At 37.7% G+C, this 20,631-nt stretch overlaps 3 protein-coding genes and 1 long non-coding RNA gene across 5 annotated transcripts; 2 read left to right on the forward strand and 2 right to left on the reverse strand.

Moving 5' to 3' along the window:
* Positions 1-1,955: 1,955 nt before the first annotated feature.
* LOC6632255 (uncharacterized) lies at positions 1,956-6,405 on the forward strand. 2 transcript variants are annotated; one of them, XM_002055783.4, is made up of 3 exons: positions 1,956-2,264; positions 5,108-5,145; positions 5,917-6,403. In XM_002055783.4, exons 2-3 carry the CDS (start codon positions 5,133-5,135, stop codon positions 6,186-6,188), a joined length of 285 nt encoding a protein of 94 aa, XP_002055819.1. In that variant the 5' UTR covers positions 1,956-2,264; positions 5,108-5,132; the 3' UTR covers positions 6,189-6,403. The 2 variants fall into 2 exon arrangements, with proteins under 2 accessions (XP_002055819.1, XP_015025964.1); XM_015170478.3 differs by lacking the exon at positions 1,956-2,264 and adding an exon at positions 3,870-4,011 and having other exon boundaries at positions 5,917-6,405.
* Positions 2,261-3,283, reverse strand: LOC138911003 (uncharacterized). Its single transcript, XR_011416275.1, has 3 exons — positions 3,175-3,283; positions 2,997-3,102; positions 2,261-2,715 (listed from the first exon to the last, which is right to left on the reverse strand). It is a non-coding gene; the product is annotated as an uncharacterized lncRNA (long non-coding RNA).
* Positions 6,406-9,976: 3,571 nt separating the features above from the next.
* AhcyL2 (Adenosylhomocysteinase like 2) lies at positions 9,977-13,944 on the forward strand. Its single transcript, XM_032432882.2, has 9 exons — positions 9,977-10,194; positions 10,340-10,753; positions 10,815-10,887; positions 11,865-11,934; positions 12,009-12,568; positions 12,637-12,743; positions 12,808-13,370; positions 13,436-13,556; positions 13,784-13,944. Exons 3-9 carry the CDS (start codon positions 10,837-10,839, stop codon positions 13,788-13,790), a joined length of 1,479 nt encoding a protein of 492 aa, XP_032288773.1. The 5' UTR covers positions 9,977-10,194; positions 10,340-10,753; positions 10,815-10,836; the 3' UTR covers positions 13,791-13,944.
* A 1,476-nt stretch (positions 13,945-15,420) lies between these two features.
* VhaM9.7-d (Vacuolar H[+] ATPase M9.7 subunit d) lies at positions 15,421-15,990 on the reverse strand. Its single transcript, XM_002055785.4, has one exon. It carries the CDS (start codon positions 15,942-15,944, stop codon positions 15,678-15,680), a length of 267 nt encoding a protein of 88 aa, XP_002055821.1. The 5' UTR covers positions 15,945-15,990; the 3' UTR covers positions 15,421-15,677.
* Between the last annotated feature and the right edge of the window lie 4,641 nt (positions 15,991-20,631).

A 20,631-nucleotide genomic window follows, 5' to 3' on the forward strand; every position in this document is an offset into this window, starting at 1 on the left:
TGAAAGTAGTAATAATTTATCGAAAGACTGCAAAAAATTGGTGTAATATAGTTGGATACAAGGCAAATCACGAAAGAGAGAAGAGGGGGCAAGTATGCAACGTGCAAAGTATTGCTAATAATTAATAGAGCGTTTAAAAATGTAAAAATCGATTCTATGCATCGATTAGTTACAAGCTTAAGGACATTCATAGTGTTACGCATTTGACTATCTCGTCTAATTTAAGTTCCGACTTGGCAAATACCTTTCAATAGTTCCTAATAGTGGTTATAAGTGAGGAATCCATACCAGATCTGGTACCGTCCCATCTGGGTTATCAATAAATAATATATAATAATGCTAGATTTATATAATACACTAGATTTAGCATATAGCGAATTCTGGTTCGTACCATTCGTGATTTCTTAATCCCCTGATTATTTTTTAGTATAATTCTGAGGATCATTAATGTCATCTGGTGAGTACATAGGCCGGAAAGAAATCGCATCTAAGGAAATGTATTTTACTCCCAAACTAGACAAATTCGTGTAGGTTTTGAAAAGTTTCTAATATGTAAAATGAGATAATTTCCACAGCCCATAAGCAAGATATATTCCAAAACTTTCAAGTCTACGTGGCTATTAAGTCTTGTATGGAGTGTATAGAGGGTGAATCCAAACAACGCAAGTATGAAGGGCATTTGAATGCAAACGACAAGGCTGGTGAACCTTTACGATGTCCAACGGAATTGAAGATTCATATAACAGTGAAGTTTTTTTTAAATTCAAGATTATAAGTAGAGATTTAACTTTAATGTGCTTAAAGAATAAAGAAAATTAAGTTTGTCAGGAACATAAAATCCAGAAGTTACTCGTAGCAACTGGAGCCCCATGAGGAAACGGCCAGGTCGAGCTACTTAATAGAATAGTCATCGCATTATTAACTAACTTAGTAAATCCTAAAATATAAAATATCTCCGTTTAAGATATTAACAGGAATGAGTATGAGAACTTAGCATGAGAAAGAATTGGAAAAGCTAATAGAGGAAGAGTATTTGCTAAAGCTGCTGGGAAAAAAAAACCTTGAAAAAGTGGATTTATACAATTATGCAATTATCCAATTATGCTCCACAGGAGAAGTATCCATAATTTATTATGGATGGATAAGAGAAATAGAAGCACAGACGGATCATAAAGAAAACAGCCAGCGGCGTACATGTTGGCGTAAGTACGACTTTGAGTATATGCGCATGTATGAATAGGAAGAACGAATTTCAGCATGTCGTTTCAGCATATCGTTTATCCGGAAACAAAGGTAAAAATAAAGTGTCTCAGTAATGTTAAGAGAGGGGGAAGGCGTTCAAAAAATGTAGTTTTCTGAATCTGTATCTGCTGTACGACAGCCTGCAGACAAACCTTGGTATCCTCGGCTGTTATCCTGGCTTTAAACCTAATCTGAAAATCCTTAAGATATGATATACGAAAATCTTTGTTTCAAACTTAAAATCGCTCATATATAGCTTTCAAGATCGACGAGCTGATAAATTCAGAGAGACAGACGTACATGGCTATATTCACTTGGCTTGTCGTCCTAGTCAAGTACCATATATACATGTATATATAAATACATATGTATATGTGGCTATGTACTTTATAGGGTCGGAAATGCTTCCTTCAGCTTGTTACTTAGATTTGAACAAAATCAATTTATCGTTTCAAGCAACAAATACTGCATTTAAAATAAAATGTCGTTGTTATTGGCGACGTGGGTACAATTTGGGCAGAACTACTTGTACCACTGTTTATTTGGATTCACAGTATGTATGCATATAAATATGCACAGACCTAGTTACATTCATACATTAATACATGCATATGTACATGTTGAGCTGCGCTGGCTAGTTATCGTTAAAAGCGCCATGGAGCCGAGCCTCCAAACAGTCAGTTTCGGTCTCTCGCTCTTTTTACTTGCTCATTCGCAGCTGGCGTTGGGGCCGCGGTCGCTCTAGCCCGGCTGCTAGAGATACAATGGAACGAGGCAACGACAGTCTGTGTCTATGCTTAGACCTCGATAGTTGGGCGCGGCGAGTAGTTCGTGTAAACGTGACCGAATACGCAAATCCAAGATCGACTTTAACGGCGACTGCCCTCGGCCCCCTTTTCAATTGTCTACATACATTAAAGCGTTTGCGCTCTACCACTGTGACTGGTGTGCGTGCATCAGCTGTTGACAAATTAATGAGCACTGCTTGGCCTTAGTCGACTTTCGGCTTGGCAATCAAAACGGTAATAACAAAATCACGTCAGCTCACACTGCTGCGTATAAATATATGTGAATATGTATGTGTGTGCAACAACATGTTTATGTATTTACATATATGCATTACATAAATACATACAACGCGTAAATAATCAGAAATGCAATTGAACCAACTACAAAATAAAAAATCTATTTTGATTACCGCGTTGTACGCTAAAGTGATTTACATAATTTGATGGTCGCGCCACTTCTACACATCATACATAAGCACATACATACATATATTACATACATTATACACGGCTGCCACTTGAAAAATTACTTAGTAGAACCCATTGAAAATTGGTAAAAAGTATGTCTTAGGGTATTTTCTAGTCGGCGTTTTGTTATTTAAAACTAATTTTTAAATATTTTGTTTCGTTAGAACTTTAACAGTGCATGTTTGCATTGTTTGATTGTATTTTTTTGTAGTGTACACTGCAAAACAATAAAAAAATCAATACTGTCAAATAGTTATTTAAAAACCAAAACAAAAATATCAAATACACATACATACATGTGTCAGTCGTGCACAATTATGTACATACATTCGTATACAAAAATATACTTTAAAAAAATCTTTAAAACAAAAGCTACTTGTGTGTGTTCATATACAAAACACATACGAATGCAAAATACCATATATGTATGTGCATATATCAATTAACCTAAAGAGGTATTTGTACGCTTATCAATTGATGGGGCTGGCGCGTGTTTACCTTCCACGAATTTTTGTGCTGATTTGTCCGCATTTCGCTTTAGTGCTATTCTACTTTGATAGTTCGAGTACAGTATAAAACCAAAATAATGACCTTTACCAAAGAACTGCAAGACACATACAATACATATTTATATACCTATATCTCCTTTATACTTAGGTATTGTCTGATTACCCACCCCCTCACTCGATGGCTCCAGTTCCAATTGTATGATATATATTAATATAATAGTATTTTAGGATTCGCTCTACGGAAACTTTACTGTGTAAGCTCTAGTGTTTGCTAGTTGTGGGAATTTGGCGAGCGACCTGAAATCAGCTGATATAAATAGGGGATGGTGGGCAGGCGAGTTCATTGATTAAAGAAAAAGTCCAGCTGTCGTTGCCGTTTCCTTCTTTGTCAATCTTATCATATCGGCGGCACTGACAGTAGCAACAACAATAGCATGAACCAATTTAAAATATGACTATATTTTTATATGTATGTATCTGTAAATGTAGGAATACGGTGTACATATATTGAATATGAAGTATATAAAAACAGTCACTGCAATAAATTCAGCTTAAATATAAAATGATTGATTTATGATCATGAACTTTATGTAGTATATGCACATTCATACACGCCGTACGTACATACGTACGTACGTATTTATGGGATTCCGTATCATTGTTGCTGCGTAAGTTGCTATATGTATATATACATACTTATATTTATATTTATGTATTTTCAACGTATGTATATTCATGTGGATGTTCTAGAGCACGCAGTTTGCTCAAAGTCCAGAGACATTTTATTTGAATCATGGGCAACCGTCGTAAGCTGAGATACTTGCATACATACCTACATACATTCATATATATTTCGATGAAGTGGTCACTCATTGGGCAAAGTTCCTCGTGCGGTTTGTTACCGAGTTGTGCTAAAAAGTGACAGCAGCAACAAGTCCCAACAAAACCGGCATTGTTTAGTGCTAAACAAAGGAACAAATAAGCAAACAAATCAAATGCCAAAGGTCAGTTTAGTGTTCGTGTGTGATAGGCATACGTACATACCATAAATAATATAAATGTACACAAAAAAAATCAAAGCAATAAATGTAACTAAAAGTTATTAACATGTCGTCAATTAAGGCCGCCTTACATACATGCATGCATAAACCAAAAGAGATGTGTATGAATATAAGTGCTGGTTTGATTAACAGAAATTTCTTTATTTCAATTTCTGTTTCTTAAAGGTCTTGTTACTACACTTTCAGTTATTGAACTCAAACCGTATGCAAATTAATTCTGTGACACTGTGACCCACTCGTGAGAGTGTGTTTACAGTGAAATATAAAAAGCGCTCTCGCTTCCATAAATCTGTTTGTCTTACGTCATGCACAACGTTGAGATTTTAGCTAATGCAGCATCCGCATCTGTTCTCTGCTTTTTTTTTTTTTTTTATTATTTTCAGCTTGAATTAAGAAATACATACAATTGGTTTTCAAAATGCAATGCATTTGAAATAATCTGGAAAATCTGAAAAATATTTTGTCCTTATAAATGCTTTGTGAATTTCGAGAAATTATTAGCTGTTGTTTTTGTTTATTTAACGTAATTCATTTGAATCTCTTTTTTTTAATTAGTAGATGTCAATATTCCACTACTGTCTAGACCTTGGCCCCCTGGTCTACCTCTCTCGCTAAGCAAAAATCGGTGGTGGGGCGAGTTAAAGTCTTGGTAACAAAGCTTGAGCCGCGTTCATAGTCAAGAATGGGTTGAACCCGAATAATTTCTGTCTGCTAACGAGCTACTCCTATAAAGTCATATTAGTTAACATGATTATTCAATGGATAAGTACGAACTTAAGAGACAGACAAAAATGTAGAGAGAGAGAGAGAGAGATTTGAGATTCGGGCAGTCACAAATTATCCATGTTTTTAATTAAATGATTTACAAGTCCAGAATTTTAATTAGATTGTCGTTTTAGATTTCGAGGTGGCGGTTTTATTTTTCATGGGCGCAAAAACATCGAAGGTCGATGCACCGCTCACTCATTGAATTACAATTAAGAACTGTTTGTTTACAATTGCACGATTATATTAATTTTATTTATTGTATTTTTTTCAGAATTTTTCTATTGAAAATTAGTGAAATGACTGGATCAGGTGAATATATGCATTATTAGTATTAAGAGAATGTTTGGATATAAAGTGTTTGTGCAAATGTATGTAACAGGCAGAAGGAAGTATCGCCCACCCCAAAAATTACATATATTTTTGATCAGCATCAACAGCCGGGTCAATCTAGCCATGTCCGTCTGTCTGTCCGTCTTTCTGTCCTTCCGTATGTATGAATGCAAGGATCCTATAAGAGTTAGAGGCTCAGTCTACTGGTTACAAGTTCCTTAAGACTCCGTCGAATATAAAAAATGTTAACAATTTTATATCTTATTATAATTTTTTCACAAAATAGAAGAAAACACTTCCGACCCCATTAAACACATATATGTATATCTGATTCTATGAAAACTAGTTCCTTGTTAAGAAGCGTGGGATTCGCCAGATAGGAGCGCTGTCTAAAGAAATGAGCTTTTAAATTGTATTGTTCAATATATTTAATTTTTTATTTATGAATGGTCGACGAGACAAGCGTTTAGTGCCTAAACCTAAACAGAATCCAAAACAACAAGTCTAAGTAGGAAATTATGAATGACAGATATCATCTGGATTCCCTTTGATAATCATGATGCTGACTGGACATGATCTGCGAGGCAATTCATACATTTCTATTGCTCAGCGCTTCTTTCAGGGTGCAGGGTATCTCTTTTTCGGGCATTTCCGAATAGAACTTCTTACTTGTTATTGGTGGATTACTGATTTTATTTAAATATTAAGCTTGAATTATTAAAATATAAACTTTTGTATTAATATTTACAGTACACGATCCGAAATGGAGCCTGGAGCGGAGAGAATCTTCAGGTCATTTGGTGTGGCGTAAAGAGTCACCATCATCGAAGGTACGATTTCGTTTCGATGTGGAGGTCTTGGAATTCGAAAAACACCCAAACGAGGAACTGGATCACAAAGAAGAGCACTTCTCGATCACAAACCTATCATCAACGATTGCCCTTTGTGCCACATGTGTAGCCGTTGTTGCTGCATCTGTATTCCTGCCCTGGTACCTCATGGAAAAGGTCGGATCGTTGTAGAAGCAGTGCGATGGCATGCGAATGTGCATTGTATATCACTTGACGGTATTAAGTAGGATTATGTATATAAACATGCATAGATTTAAGTAATATTACAATGTGTAAATATGAGTGTAAATAATGCGTAATAGACCTAAAACTAAGGCTTTAAATGCAAATTATAACAGACTGTTTGCAATAAAATGATTTCATTAATGAACACAAACTATATTCAAATGCATATACAAACACTTATTTGAAGATAAACAAATATAATGAACAAATGCCATATATCCCACTCTTCATGTACATATAAGATTTTTGTCCCGCTGTGATACCGTGTGAACTGTAAAGTGCTCTATGAAAAGAAATCTATAGACAAGTTTCCCTTGTACTGTGCAGGGTTCGGCATTAAATAAATGCATGAATTAGAATTTAAGAAGTATCTGCATGTCTTCGTAGCAATAAGTTTGTTTATGGTCAGAAAATACGACAAATCATCATTGAAAGTTACAAGCTAATTGAAAAGATTGTATCTCTGAATATAGCTGTGTAGAGAGCATATTTAGTTTTAGATCGCTCAGCTCGTGCAATGAGCTTAGCTAATTGTATCTCAAGGTTGTTAACATTTCACTAAACAAAGTGAATTTATATTATATTTTTGCTTACAATTTGTTTTACTCATTTACGTAACGCATACAAATTTTAATTTATCGGTGCTATTTCAAATTACATTTAACATTTAACAAGTAGGAGGTTCTAGTCGGGAGCTCCCGACTAGGGGATACCCTGAATCCTCCTCTTCCAACATCAAATTCATATATATATATTCTATATATATTCTAGTTTAGAAGCAACATATCATGTTTCGTGACTCTAGCTCTTATTATTTACCAAAATTGGCAAAAAAACAGGATATCGATATCGATTTTTATCGATTGCTTGGAAACGGAGTAAGTTATCGATTATCGGAAACAAACTCGATCTGCGCAGGCACTAGGAGCCCCTACATCTAAAATTTCAAGTGTATAGCTCTTATATGTTCCTTGATCCTTGATATCATACATACGCACAGGCGGACGGACGGACGGACGGACGGACGGACGGACAGACGGACATGGCTAGATCGATTTGGCTATTGATGCTGATCAAGAATATATACATATACTTTATGGGGTCGGAGATGCTTCCTTCTGCCTGTTACATACATTTGGATTTTGCACAAATGCAATATACCCTTATACCCATTTTTAATGGGTTTAGGGTATAAAAAGCTTAAATCAAAATATTTCATCCATTCTATATTCGTGGTGTGTAGCTTATAGTAGAAAAAACTTTCGTTTATTAACCTTTGAACTGCATATTTGATCCAAAAGAGTGGATTTTCCGATAAGTTCTTATGTATATCGTTATAAATAGGTTGGAGGCCGAACAAATCCCTCATACAGTTTGATTCCGAATAAAAGAGAAATTAAAATTAAAGTTATTTTCAGCACGCCCAAGATTTGTACCCTTGCAGATATTTGTTTTGCTCGTAAATGTTGAATTTTATAAAAATATCTTATCTAAATATTTGTAACACTGTAACCGGGTAGCAAGAGACCTCGCTGGGAGTCAGGCGACTCAAGGAAAGATTCTTTAAGGATCTCCTCCAACCACGACACAGGATACGTCCTAGAGCCACCTCAACTACCCCCAACTACGTTTGTCTACGAAAAAGCCTGAGGACCCAGCCAGACTTGGCGAAATACCACCTAAGTTAACTGTGTTGTAATAAAAATGAATGCTATTTTTGATTCAATACAATAAACAAATTTATAAAAAAAAAACTTAATTACTTAATTCTCTTTGCTGTTGTTGCACCACAACCACCTTCAACCGAACGAATCAAGAAATTTTTATTTCGGTTCTCTTATCGACTCTTTTGCAGCGGAGCAGGCTATCGAAAAAAACCATACTGCGGATAGACGGATAGATCAACTTGTCTATTGATGATGATTAAAAAAATATATACTTTATAGGTTTGGTAATGCTCCCTTTTACCAGCCACAAGAAACAGAAAACCAATATACCCGTATTACTAATTTTCAATCGGCTCAGTTGAGCCTATATAGCAAAATTTTTACAAATAAATCACAACAGAAGCACCTAGTATAATAGTTATTTATCATGCACAATGAATAGTGACACCGTTTTGCAAAGTGATTTCTAAAAGGAAGTGCCCAATAAAATATTATTAGGAACTCTTTGATATGTATTTCATCCCTTCTCATCACTTCGACCTAAACGGGCCATTTTGCTACGCCCTCAGCTGCCTTCCCGACAGTTGTCTCATAACTGGTGCGCAGCATCCCCAGCGTTTTTTTTTTTTTTTGTTGATGGTGGATGATTCACTAAAGACTCTTTTATTAAATTCCCTCCATTTTATGAACATGCTAAAAGGTACATTGGCATCTAATTAAATGTTCTGCAATCAAGCTATTGGGCATTGACAGCAAAAATGGCGGAATGGCACGTAGTATATAAAGTTAATGAGCAACCCCTAATATAACAGGACTCATAGACAGCAAAAAATACCCTAGATACATAATGTGCAGTTAAATGTAAGCGTTATTTAACTTTAAGGTACACGCATATTTAAGATAAAACAATTTATGTATATGTACACAATGGACGATTACGATTCATTATTTTGAAAAGACAACTAATACTTCCATACTATTACTAAACTACACAAGGTCCTTGAGGAGGTGCCGGCATTTTAATCATTTATCTCAACCACATTTGCATATGATCACATCGTTGGAGGACATCGAGGATTCCCATAATGTCGATAATTTCTTGGCGAAGTTTCGACGAGCAGCCCAACATGCTTTTCATGTGATAGACCCGATTCAGACAACCCCCCTCGAAACTCAATCCACCTGGCGGCAGTCCCACTTCTGGCACTGAAAAGGCGGCTACGCACAGATTACGTGCGCACTGGAGCTCTAAGGTTGCACAGGATATACAGAAGAATATTGAACAGGCTCCAGAAGAACATCGCATCCATTAGCAGCCAGCAGTTCAGCAAAGGCTCAAGCTTAGAGTTTAGAAAAGCTAAGGGCTTTAAATTTAGACATAGGTCCTTCTATTACTGGCTTGGATCAAGTTTATAATAATTTTATTCGATAGCTCAGTCGATTTCCACAAAACGTATAGATTTTCAAATGTTTTTACCGTATCTAGGGGCGTATAACAGAAACGCACTGTTTCCGCGTACTGTTTCTACTTTTGGCCCCACACTATGTATTGCAAATGAATTTTTGATTATATTCGGAGTTTATAGTTCGATCCTTGCTTCTTACTTCCCCTAAAATGAGATATCCAAAAAGTGAAAAGTGATCTGTGTGTGCTACGTCCTGCATTTAGTGTATCTGACTCTTAAAAAGAATGTAGTCATCAAATTTATGTTCTTTATAATACAGTGTAAGCAGAAAAAGGTTTTTTTTTTTAAATTTTAGAAGGGTCAGGGTATCCCCTAGTCGGGCACTCCCGACTGGAGCACTCGTACTTGTTACTTTATATTTTTAGATTTTCCATTTGTTTTTTGCCGGTGTAAATAATCGATCTTATACATGTATATATATTACTAATTTATCGTTTAATCCAATGAAAATTTTACTTAATTTTGAGATTTTTTGAGATGGTCCAGCATTGTATGTAAGTATTTGAGTTGAGAGGGCGGCAATCAGTTATCGGTGCAAGCTGAATTTGAATATAAGATTGTGAACGTATGCTTGTAAGGAATATTGCACTGTTATAATGCGATCACATAGTTATTTTGGTTTAGGCATCTAGCTACGTACTACGTCGAAGCCCCAATTGATTTTGCTAATCGGAACAGTCACTAAATGAGTCAAGTCAACTTTGATAAGCGCGTAGTTCCAAGCCATGCACAGGTGAAGATGGCAGGCGGCAAGGGTTCTCTGTTCATGCTGAGAGCCGAAATACGGGAACAGTGTGCGAGAGCGTTTAACAGCTTTGAGTAAGATAACATGCTTATTTTTGTTGGTGCGCTTTTATTTGAGCAAATTTTTTGCTCGACTTTTTGTTGCACTCGTTTCTCGTTCTTTAATTGTGTTATTTCTTTATTTCTATACGATCGCTCTGCTCCCCATAAACATAACCAGTACCAGTTGATGCGAATCAGTTTGTTGCTTACGCCAGTCGAAAGCACACGAAGGCATCGGCACTCCACGTTCCGCACTCGACCCAGTAATAGTGACGCAGACAACGACGCAGACGAATGCGAAGAGGGAGACTGAGACGGAGATTGAACAAAGTGCATTGAGTCCGATTCCGCTGCGATCACATTCGAGGCGCGGTGGTAATGTTGAGCTTTAGTTTGGCAAAGGCAGATCTAGTAAATGGTTTGATCTCCACTGGTATCGACGCTGGTACTCCCCGATCCGAAGAGCCGGTCTCGTGTGTCTCGTGTGTGCATAAAAAGGCAGACTGAAAACAAGCAAAAAACAAACAACGAATACGATTGTTGACAAACTTGAAACATATTCAGCATAGAACCAGTTTTGACATTGTCAAATGTAAGTTCCCAAAGGTCGACTCAGCCAACGATGTAAATAATATTGACGCAATAATTTTCAGATAAAAAAAAACTGACTTCAAGATGAGTAAAATGCCCGAGACAACATTTGCCGACCTGAGTTTGGCCGATAAGGTAAAAAATATTCATATTCATTCATCCATCTGCAGTTTCAGGGGTTCGTAATTGGTTGGCACACTTATATATATATATGCGCATATGTATATCTGCATTTGGTATATAGAACAACAAATTTTACAAGTTGCTGCGCGTACTACTAAATAATGTATGAAAACAAACGCCAATCTTAGCAGTTTGGCTATAAAACATTTGGCACGAGAGGCTTTTCAGTAAAAAATCAATAAAAAATCCAGAATGAAATAGGTGAGAAACGTTGCAATAGCGATAGGTAATCGACTGGGCAATACTCTGTACACGGTGTTCAAATGTCGAATACATTCAACCCAATTTGCTCTGTCAGCCGGCCCCCTAATAAACAACGCCACAAATATTTCAACAGTTGAAAGGGGTATACACGAGAATAAGTATACAGCAAAACGTGCATTGTATAAAACCAATATATTCATATTCGACTAACGAACAGAGTATTAAAAGTATTTACAAGTGCTGCGAGTCGATATAAAGCAACAGCTCTTGCAATTTACATTCGCATATACATGTATATTTAAATAGTATATATATGTGTATTTATATGTATATATGTTAAATGTTTTATGAATACGGCTATGGAAATTTACACAACAGTTAGCAGATGGGTTGGGATACGGATACAAATACATAAAATACACATTTATGGAATCAATTAATGTGCCCGCTTTCTTAGATATTGGCATGTGATCTATGAAGGCGCAATTTTCGACCTGCTTTACGCTTATACAGACTCAATTGGCTCGGGGATTTATCGTCGGTACTCTAACCGATGCCAAATACCAGCTGCGAACTGTATTTGAGTTCTCAGTGGAGCTCGAATTGGACACAGAGTCCAATTAAACTAGTTGAAAACTATAAATATTTTAAGCTTTGTTTGTTGAAATTCTTCTATTAATTGGATAAATATAACAAACTGTAGATTTCAACTTTTTTTACTCTAGACTGCAGTGAAGAAATCAAGTATCGTAGCTCGTCGATTCTCCGACGTTTCCACCTGTTCATTTAGTTCAGGTAAGTTAGAATCAAAATTAATTAAAGAAGTGACCTGATTATTGATGATTATTTTTCCAACTATTACCACACAGCATGTTTCACAGAAACTTCAGATGAGGACGAGATATCGCCAAAGGACGTAAAGCAGAACAACTCCCATGGCAGCTCTGACTTTTGCGTTAAGAATATTGGTAAGGCCGCATTCGGACGCCGGGAGATTGAAATCGCCGAGCAGGAGATGCCGGGAATCATGACCTTGCGCAAACGAGCCGCTGCAGACAAACCGCTGAAAAATGCGAAAATAGTGGGTTGCACTCACATCAATGCGCAAACAGCAGTTCTCATTGAAACTCTGATTCAACTGGGTGCATCCGTTCGGTGGGCGGCCTGTAATATATTTTCGACACAAAATGCAGTGGCGGCGGCATTGGCGGAGGTTGGAGTACCGATCTTTGCGTGGCGCGGAGAGACCGAAGAGGATTTTTGGTGGTGCCTGGATAGGTGCATACACAACGAGGGCTGGCAACCTAACATGATACTGGATGATGGAGGGGATGCTACCCATTTGATGCTAAAGAAGTATCCAGACTACTTCAAATCGATCAAGGGCATTGTCGAGGAGAGTTTGACAGGAGTGCACAGGCTATACCAGGTGCATATTCGACTGCGCAAGTACACATCCCCTGCAAGCTAGCTAATCTGATATCCTTTCCACATCAGATGTCAAAAGCAGGCAAGCTCACCGTGCCGGCAATCAATGTCAACGACTCGGTGACAAAGAACAAGTTTGACACATATTATACATGTCGGGACTCAATACTGGACAGGTAAACATATAACTGCTAAAACCAGCAATCTGCCTTCATTGCTAATAAATTATTTTTGAACTAGTCTGAAGCGCACGACAGACATCATGTTTGGAGGAAAGCAGGTTGTGGTGTGTGGCTACGGCGATGTCGGAAAAGGTTGCGCTGAAGCCCTCCGAGGGCAGGGCTGTATCGTGTACATAACAGAGATAGATCCAATCTGTGCACTTCAAGCGGCCATGAGCGGCTTTCGTGTAGTCCGCTTGGGAGAAGTCATACGCAACGTAGATGTGGTGGTAACCGCCACCGGCAATAAGCATGTCGTCACACGTGATCATATGAATCGCATGAAGAACGGATGCATCGTTTGCAACATGGGCCATTCCTGTTCTGAAATAGATGTAAGCAGCTTACATACACCGGAGTTAACTTGGGAGCGAGTGCGCTCGCAGGTGGAACATATTACTTGGCCAGACGGCAAGATGATCATTCTCCTAGCTGAAGGACGTTTGGTCAATCTGTCGTGTTCCACCATCTCATCCTTTGTCGTATCCGTGGCCTCTTCCACGCAAGCACTAGCTCTAATTGAACTCTACTCAGCACCGGGGCGCTACAAGTCGGATGTGTATTTACTGCCAAAGAAAATGGGCAAGTCAATTGTTTGTTTTGGACTTGATAAAATTTGTTAACTCATTACCAATGCAAATTCACAGATGAATATGTAGCTAGCTTGCATCTATCGACGTTTGATGCTCATTTGACCGAGTTGACCGACGCACAGGCGAAATTCCTGGGCTTAAGTAAGGCTGGGCCTTTCAAAGCCAACTATTACAGGTAAATAAGTCTTAAAAGACGTTAACATTTAAAAAATTAAAATAGCAAATGCATATGTATTTGCTTATATATTTCATTTCTTATACAACACAAAAAACTAAGCTGCCAAAAATTAAGGTTTTTAATTGCTATGAAGCAAATTCAAACTGAAAAAAATAATTATATTATATTATCTAAGTAAAATAAGAAAAGTTTGTTAACATATATATCTCATATTACCTTTATAGATATTAATCAATGTTGGGCGTCATTTAATTGTTTAACGCATCTTGGATTATCTGGACTCATTTTGACCCGGGATTTTAAATCAGAGATGTAGATTAATTAAGAGTTTCACAAAAATGTTATTATTTGTTGTTATTTTAATAAAATAGAGAAATTTACTGAACACTTATCTTGTTTTGAATTATGAGAAAGCTGCGGTGGAGTCTGCTCAACTATAAAATACCCCATACTCCTCAATCGATATAATATTATGGGTATGGGTTTAGCATTATCAATAACTTAAGCAGGGAGTTATGGATTATATCTATATGGGACGGGAGATGCTTCCTTCTGCCTGTTACATGCATTTGCACAAATACATTATACCTTGCTTACCCATTAAGGTATAAAATGAGCTCAAACGGGGGTGGGTTAAGCAACCGTTTTCATGCCATGGTGACCAGGCTTATGAGAGCTTATGCTTATTTATATATGAGAATCAAAAAGGAACAACCACTAGAATTTAAAATTAATGTCTTTTACGCCTTTGAAGTAGCTATTTATATATAGAATATATATTTATATAGCTAAATCATAATTTCAAACTCAGCATTCTCTGCATTTTGATTCTCACCAGAGTTTTAGAGCCATTAGCTCTTGGCAGGCTGAACAGGCAGTTGGTTTGAGTTCTGGCTAATAAGGTTCATACAATAAGCCACAGGTGGCGCAACCTTATGTACAGCAGCTTATAACATAAAATTAAACAAGAGAATACCCTACTGAAAGATACCCTGAAGCAAGGCTCGAGCTACAGAAATATACTTTTGTATGCGACACTCTGACACGAAACACAAATGGTCCAACTGAGCTATTGTATCGAATCGAAAAGTAATGACCTATATTTTTTTGCGTTGAACTCAATCATAATATTCGACTATTCTAAAACACAAAGAGTGGAATATAGCTCTATTTTTTTATCCTGAACCAATCGAAGATGGGTAGAAAGGGTATAATGTATTTGTGCAAATGTATGTAACAGGCAGAAGGAAGCATCTCCGACCCCATAAAGTATATACTTACAATCTTGATTAGCATCACAGTCGAGTCGATCTAGCCAAGTACGTTTGTCTATCCGTCCGTCTGTCCGTATGTGTGAACGCAAGGACTTGAAATTTTAGCTGTAGGTCATCCTAGTGCCCGCGCAGAACTCGTTTCCGATATTCAATAACTTGCCACGTTTTCAAGTAATCGATAAAAATCAATATTGAAATCCTGTTTTGTGAGAAAATTGGGTGAATAAGAGCTAGCGTCACCAAACTTGATGCTTCAGCCAGGCTCTTCCTCCTTTTCCCTCCTTTTCTCGTGCCGTTGTGCTCCTTACCCCTCACACCCTAGCATACTAACTTAAGTGCTCTTCCACATTACGGTGTTATATGGAATTTATTTTTTGTCATTTTTGAGAACGCCAACTCCACGTATCGTTGACGGGACTACTTCCGTCTTCAAAGGTATAAAATGAGACATCCTCTAGGAGGTGTCTTGACACTCTTGGTATTTTCTTTTTTCTGTAGCGACATGCTAAATGCCAGCAGAAATCTAGAGGTCCACCTAAAGGCGTCGACCTTTGGCAAAGGACTAGAATGTCTAACCGAAAAATTGCTTGTGTTTTAGGAAAATGTATTATATTATATCTTTGGAAATTAGAGTTTTTTGGAACTCTACTGATAACATTACAACAACAATAGGCTCAACAGGTGACAATATAGGCCAATGCTCAAGTTCAGCAATGTTATTGTTGATATTAACATAACGAGGCGCTAATATAATTTACTTAAATTATCTGCATTATAACTTAATTGAAAGGCAATTAAGCCGGCTATTCGCATGAAGGAAAACATTGCTGGAAAGTGCGCTTGGCTATGGGTCCGGTTCATTGTGCATGTAAGAGGTCTCCCAGTATGATATCATTCCCAAAATATTCAATTGACCAACGCGTGGCCCAACCAGGGGATTCATCTGCATTAGGAAGGTAACCAGCCAGACGAGCCAGCAACAGGCGGCGGTTAGTAAGATGCAACAACGTATAAGGGTCCTCTCCTTAAAGAAAGCAGCCACCATCCAGCCAATTGCGCCGAATAAGACCCAAAAGATGGTAAATAATATAAGACTAGAGTTTTTGTTCATTTTTGGAATGATTCACATTTGTGTTGTATAGAATGTTTTGACAAGTATCCCTATTATACTCAGGGATTTCAGGGCGAATGAAATGCTTTTTTTTTGACGCCAAAATATTCGCTTAAAACTTTGTTATGTGCAAACCCAATTTGGGTGCTTGTGCTCGTAAACTTTTATGATTGCGAACATTTCCTCATTTTATTGCCGTACGCGGAGGCTGAAGACATGCGCTGAAGCGTAAATGTTATAAAAATGAAAATTGTATACATTTTCCCGAGTGCCAGGACCAATAAAACTGCAGTCGATGCGAGTACTAGTATGTGTATCATACTCGCATCCTGACTAAGCACAAAATCCGTTTCAGCTCAACGGGGCCTGATGAGCGGTAGACTGCCTGCATGGGTCCAATATTCAGGCCATGCGTGCCATGTGCTATGTGGTGCTGCCCCTGTTCTGATGATGCCATAAGTGCCCAGGCGCGGCTCGTAAAATGGCGGCTGCGCATTGGCACGGGGGACTGAGTCCGGCAGCCGGCGGCCGGCGGCCGGCTGTAATCGAGTTTTCCCAAAGTAGCAATAAATGTTTATGGCGACATCGAATTTTCCATTTTCTCGCCATAAGTATCAAGACAGCCGGTGCCGCCTCCAACCCGACAAACAAAAGTCATTTCGCAGTGGTGGAGTGCTTCCTGCGGCCATCTTAAATTCCATTTCGGATCAGCCCCCGATGAAGCACGCCAAAGTCGCGAAATCATATGGCAAATGCTAGTGCGCCTGTTTTCCTCTGGTCTTTGCAACAATTATTAATACGGTCGCAGTTTTATAAATCCCTTACTTACTATTCAACTTGCAACTAAAATCTGTTTTGGAGTACATGCCCAACTTGACGGGTCTGGGATTGATTGCATGCCATAAATCACGGTTCTCATGCTCAAGACGTTGCCTCGCATGTTTTTTGGATCGCAAGCAAATGCAAATCCGGCGTGAAGTGTGATTTCACCTTTACACAGCGCCCTTCTCGGCGGCAAGAAAAAACAAAGTCGTCGCTCTCGATCTCAAGGCAACAAAACCTTCTATCTGTTCCGGTGTGTTCCTCTCTTTGTTTTAATATCACAGAGTCAAAATATTTGACTGTAATTGGAAGATTTACTTCAGATAGTTTGTACACACTACGTGACCTCTATTATGCTACTCGTTTAGGTCGAGAATTTTAACTTTGATACAAAGCCAACGTTTTTGTTAACATGCTAGTGGTAAAATAAGGTTTATTGCTAAATTTGTAGAAAAAATTTGTATTTTGTACAACTCATTATTTTTATAATTAATGGTATGAATGTACATCATATATGTGTATTCATTATGCTTTTTATTTTTATTATATTCAACTTTATTTTAATACTTTAAGGAGAAACCTCTTATCAATGAGTTTCGACGTCAGCTGTCAACTGCGTTTCAATTTCTAATAGAATAAAAATACATAAATGTATGAGGAATACAAAATAAGTGCTTAACAATTGTTTATACTGGATAATTTTGTCCCTAAGCCCATAGAGTGGTATAATTATTTTGTATGTAACAAGCAGAAGGAAACATCTCCAAACCCATACAGCTTATATATTACAGGCGATCATCAATAATTTAGCAATTTTAAAATGTTTATCATGAAGCCAATTAAACATTAATGCAGAGTAGAACAGTAAATTGTGCTTCTGAACTACATATGTATGTCTGCGCGAACGTTTTATGTTCAATACCTGAAATATAAACCGTTCTCTTTACTTGTTGCTTACTATGAAAAATATGCTCAACACCGCCGTGGGATTTTTGAAATTTGAATTAGTGGTGTGACAAAGAGCCAGCACGCGTTGTTTGTTCCATCAATTAGCAGTTTTAACACCAATAAAGGAAGTGCCCGCGGCGGCAACATTGGCGGCTGTAACGCAGAACTTGCAACACAGCTCACAGGTAAATATCAGCCCAGCGGTCGCGTTGCTGTGTTTTGCTGTTTTAGTTATTGGCGCTTCGCTTTGCCAGCCTGAAAAAACTCCTCGACGGTTTGCTTGGTAGAGAGCGTGTAGAACGGTTGCAGCGCAGCGAATTGCTCAGTGTGAGTTCTTTCAGTTGACGTTGGATGCAAATATAAGCTCTCTGTACACCCGGCCTTTGTTGGCACATGTCAGGTCATGCTCATTGAAGCGGCTTGTAAATATATCGTCTTACGTTCTCTTATTTATCTCTATTGACCTAAATTTAGGGATTGTATTCCTCGCTAAAGTGAAATAGTTTCTTTGAAATTAACAATTTTTATAGAAGATGCGCTGCTCTGTTTCTGATTATTTGTCTGGCATTTGTCGGTCAACGCTTTTTGCTTCGTATTTTAGACAACCTTTTTCCACCCATTTTCCTGCATGTACCACTACTATATTGAATTTTATTTAAGAAGTATATTATATAAATATGTTTGAAGTCCATCGACTAATAAACCAAAAATTGGAATCCAGAATTTCCGTTTCCCATTTTAGTTTAATGGTGAGTCTTTTTTGTCTCATTATATGTTTTGCGTTGGAATCAAACAGTGCATTCTGACCTCTATCAAGTGAATAGCTCAGGGAAAAATGTGTAGTTACTTATATGAAATTTGCAATGCAGCTCATAGCTCCCGCCTGGTGTTAAGGAATACAGGTATACGGTATTGCTGCAAAGTCACGTCTAACGAAAATCAAAATCTGTCTGGTGCCCCCTAGTATATGAGAACTTTCGATTCGGAAAAAGACCTTGTAGCGCGACTGAGAAACCATCCTAATCGTCTGGCTAGACATCTTTTAAATAGGCGTAGAATTGGAGGAGTCCGAACGCGGGAGAGACTGCGAAGGTCTCACCCAATAGATCTCCCTGATCGATTTATATAGTCACCACTGTAAATTTGTATATAAGACTTACCAGTAGAATAAGTAGTTAGTAAATATTCATAGAAATTTAATATAAGTTGTTCCTGATAACAGAAAAATTAAAATAAAGAAAATTAAAACAAAAATTTTAAAAATTGCAATGATGGGGTAGTAGACGTTTGGATAATACGCCTCTAAGGGAGGTCGCCTGGGTGTAGCCGGAGGCGCCTCTCTCGGATGGGGTCAGCCAGGCCTTGGCTTTGTGTGCTGCAGTAACTTGTCAGCGTATTGGCTGCTGAAGAAGTTTAACTGATCTCCGACCTTTGTTAGATGGAGATCACGTTCGATGGCGTCAGTTGTTACGTACGGCTTGGACTCTTATGCGACGCAGCTGTTGCGTTGACGCCGTGCCCCAAACTAGGATAGCAAATGTACAGAAAGGGGTTACCATCGTTTGGCATTTGATGTACAATTGAAATTAAAACAGAACGAAAAATGTTATTACAACCGTTTACACTTTGCAACTCAGTTAAGCCAATACAAATATATGTGAAAGATCTTTTTCAAGGAGAACACAGCGTCAAGCCCTTTTAGAGGAAATGGAGATTGAGATGTAAATCACTTCTCAACAAACTGCTCAACTTAAAAAACACCAACATTTCAATATAGAGTGAGCACGACTTTTGTGATGCCTCAGAAAAAGCGTATTGCGCCGTATTCTATATATCTGGGACAGTACAATCTCGCCATCCTCTCCCGACTAGAGCTAAGCGGGTCACATCTCAAGTTACTGGAGACAAACTCTTCTTTCATGAGACTGGATCGTTGTGCGAGCTAGAACGCATTCTTGGACGCAGAGGACTTTATAAGTGTAAATAGTCAACTCGCAAAAGTTAATCTCTTCTTCAATATACTATTTTGTTTAAAAAATATATCCAAAATCCGCCCCGAAGAGCGGGTGAAAGGTTGTAAGGACGGCGTCAAACTTTTCTAAAAGCCCATAAGATTAAATGAATATGTGTTTCAGCGATTTTAGCGTCTCAAATTTAATTTTGAAAGTATCTTTTCGAATGAGCTTATCCCCTCACTTTCTTATCATCCAAGAACAGATGAATTTTCACAATGAACCCTGAAATTGTTTTTGAAGTATTGTAAACAAGCAACTTTCATGCAACCGTTTTCCGAACATTTACCATAGTTGCAGGTTGAATTTTCAAAAACGCTTAAAAACATAATTTTGTAGTTCGTTTGTAAGAATTTTAAAGTAAGTTTCTATCATATCGGTAAGAATGGCTCGAATAGAAGATATCCTTGATATATTAATCTCTTGAAAAATTCATAAAGATCGGAAAATAATATCCGATGATATTCTAGAAATGATATCCCACACTATGGCCCAAAGTAAAGTAGCACAACCGCAGCGAAAACTGTAACTGTGAACGTGAGTTTTTGTTTAGTCGGCCACTCCCGACTAGAGCACTCATACTCATACAGCTATTTATTGAGTCACTTCTTTTATTATTTGTATCGATGGCTAGAAATAGGGGCGCGTCTAGCTCGACAACGTCCAATACTTGATATAGTTTTTTTCGAATCTCATTCGAATTAGGGACAGACAGACTGAAAGACTCTTATAGAAATATAGCGATGTCCTAGACCTTTTTTATATCAATAACCGACTTAAAGCAAAAAAAATACACTTTTACTTATTCAATGGGTTGAGTGATGTAATAGATGGGTGGGGCAGTATCCAAAAAAATATTTAATGCATTATACGAAATGAAGGATTTCATTCTCTTGGAATCAAGT

The sequence above is a fragment of the Drosophila virilis genome, chromosome 2 (genome assembly GCF_030788295.1).
Source record: "Drosophila virilis strain 15010-1051.87 chromosome 2, Dvir_AGI_RSII-ME, whole genome shotgun sequence".
Lineage (NCBI taxonomy): Eukaryota > Metazoa > Arthropoda > Insecta > Diptera > Drosophilidae > Drosophila > Drosophila virilis.

Excerpts from the sequence above, each read along its gene's own strand:
- VhaM9.7-d (XM_002055785.4), bottom strand. The coding sequence starts at position 15,944 with ATGAACAAAAACTCTAGTCTTATATTATTTACCATCTTTTGGGTCTTA.
- AhcyL2 (XM_032432882.2), top strand. The coding sequence starts at position 10,837 with ATGAGTAAAATGCCCGAGACAACATTTGCCGACCTGAGTTTGGCCGAT. Across the intron at positions 12,569-12,636 it reads GAGTGCACAGGCTATACCAG|ATGTCAAAAGCAGGCAAGCT; the intron begins GTGCATATTCGA and ends TTTCCACATCAG. Across the intron at positions 12,744-12,807 it reads CGGGACTCAATACTGGACAG|TCTGAAGCGCACGACAGACA; the intron begins GTAAACATATAA and ends TTTTTGAACTAG.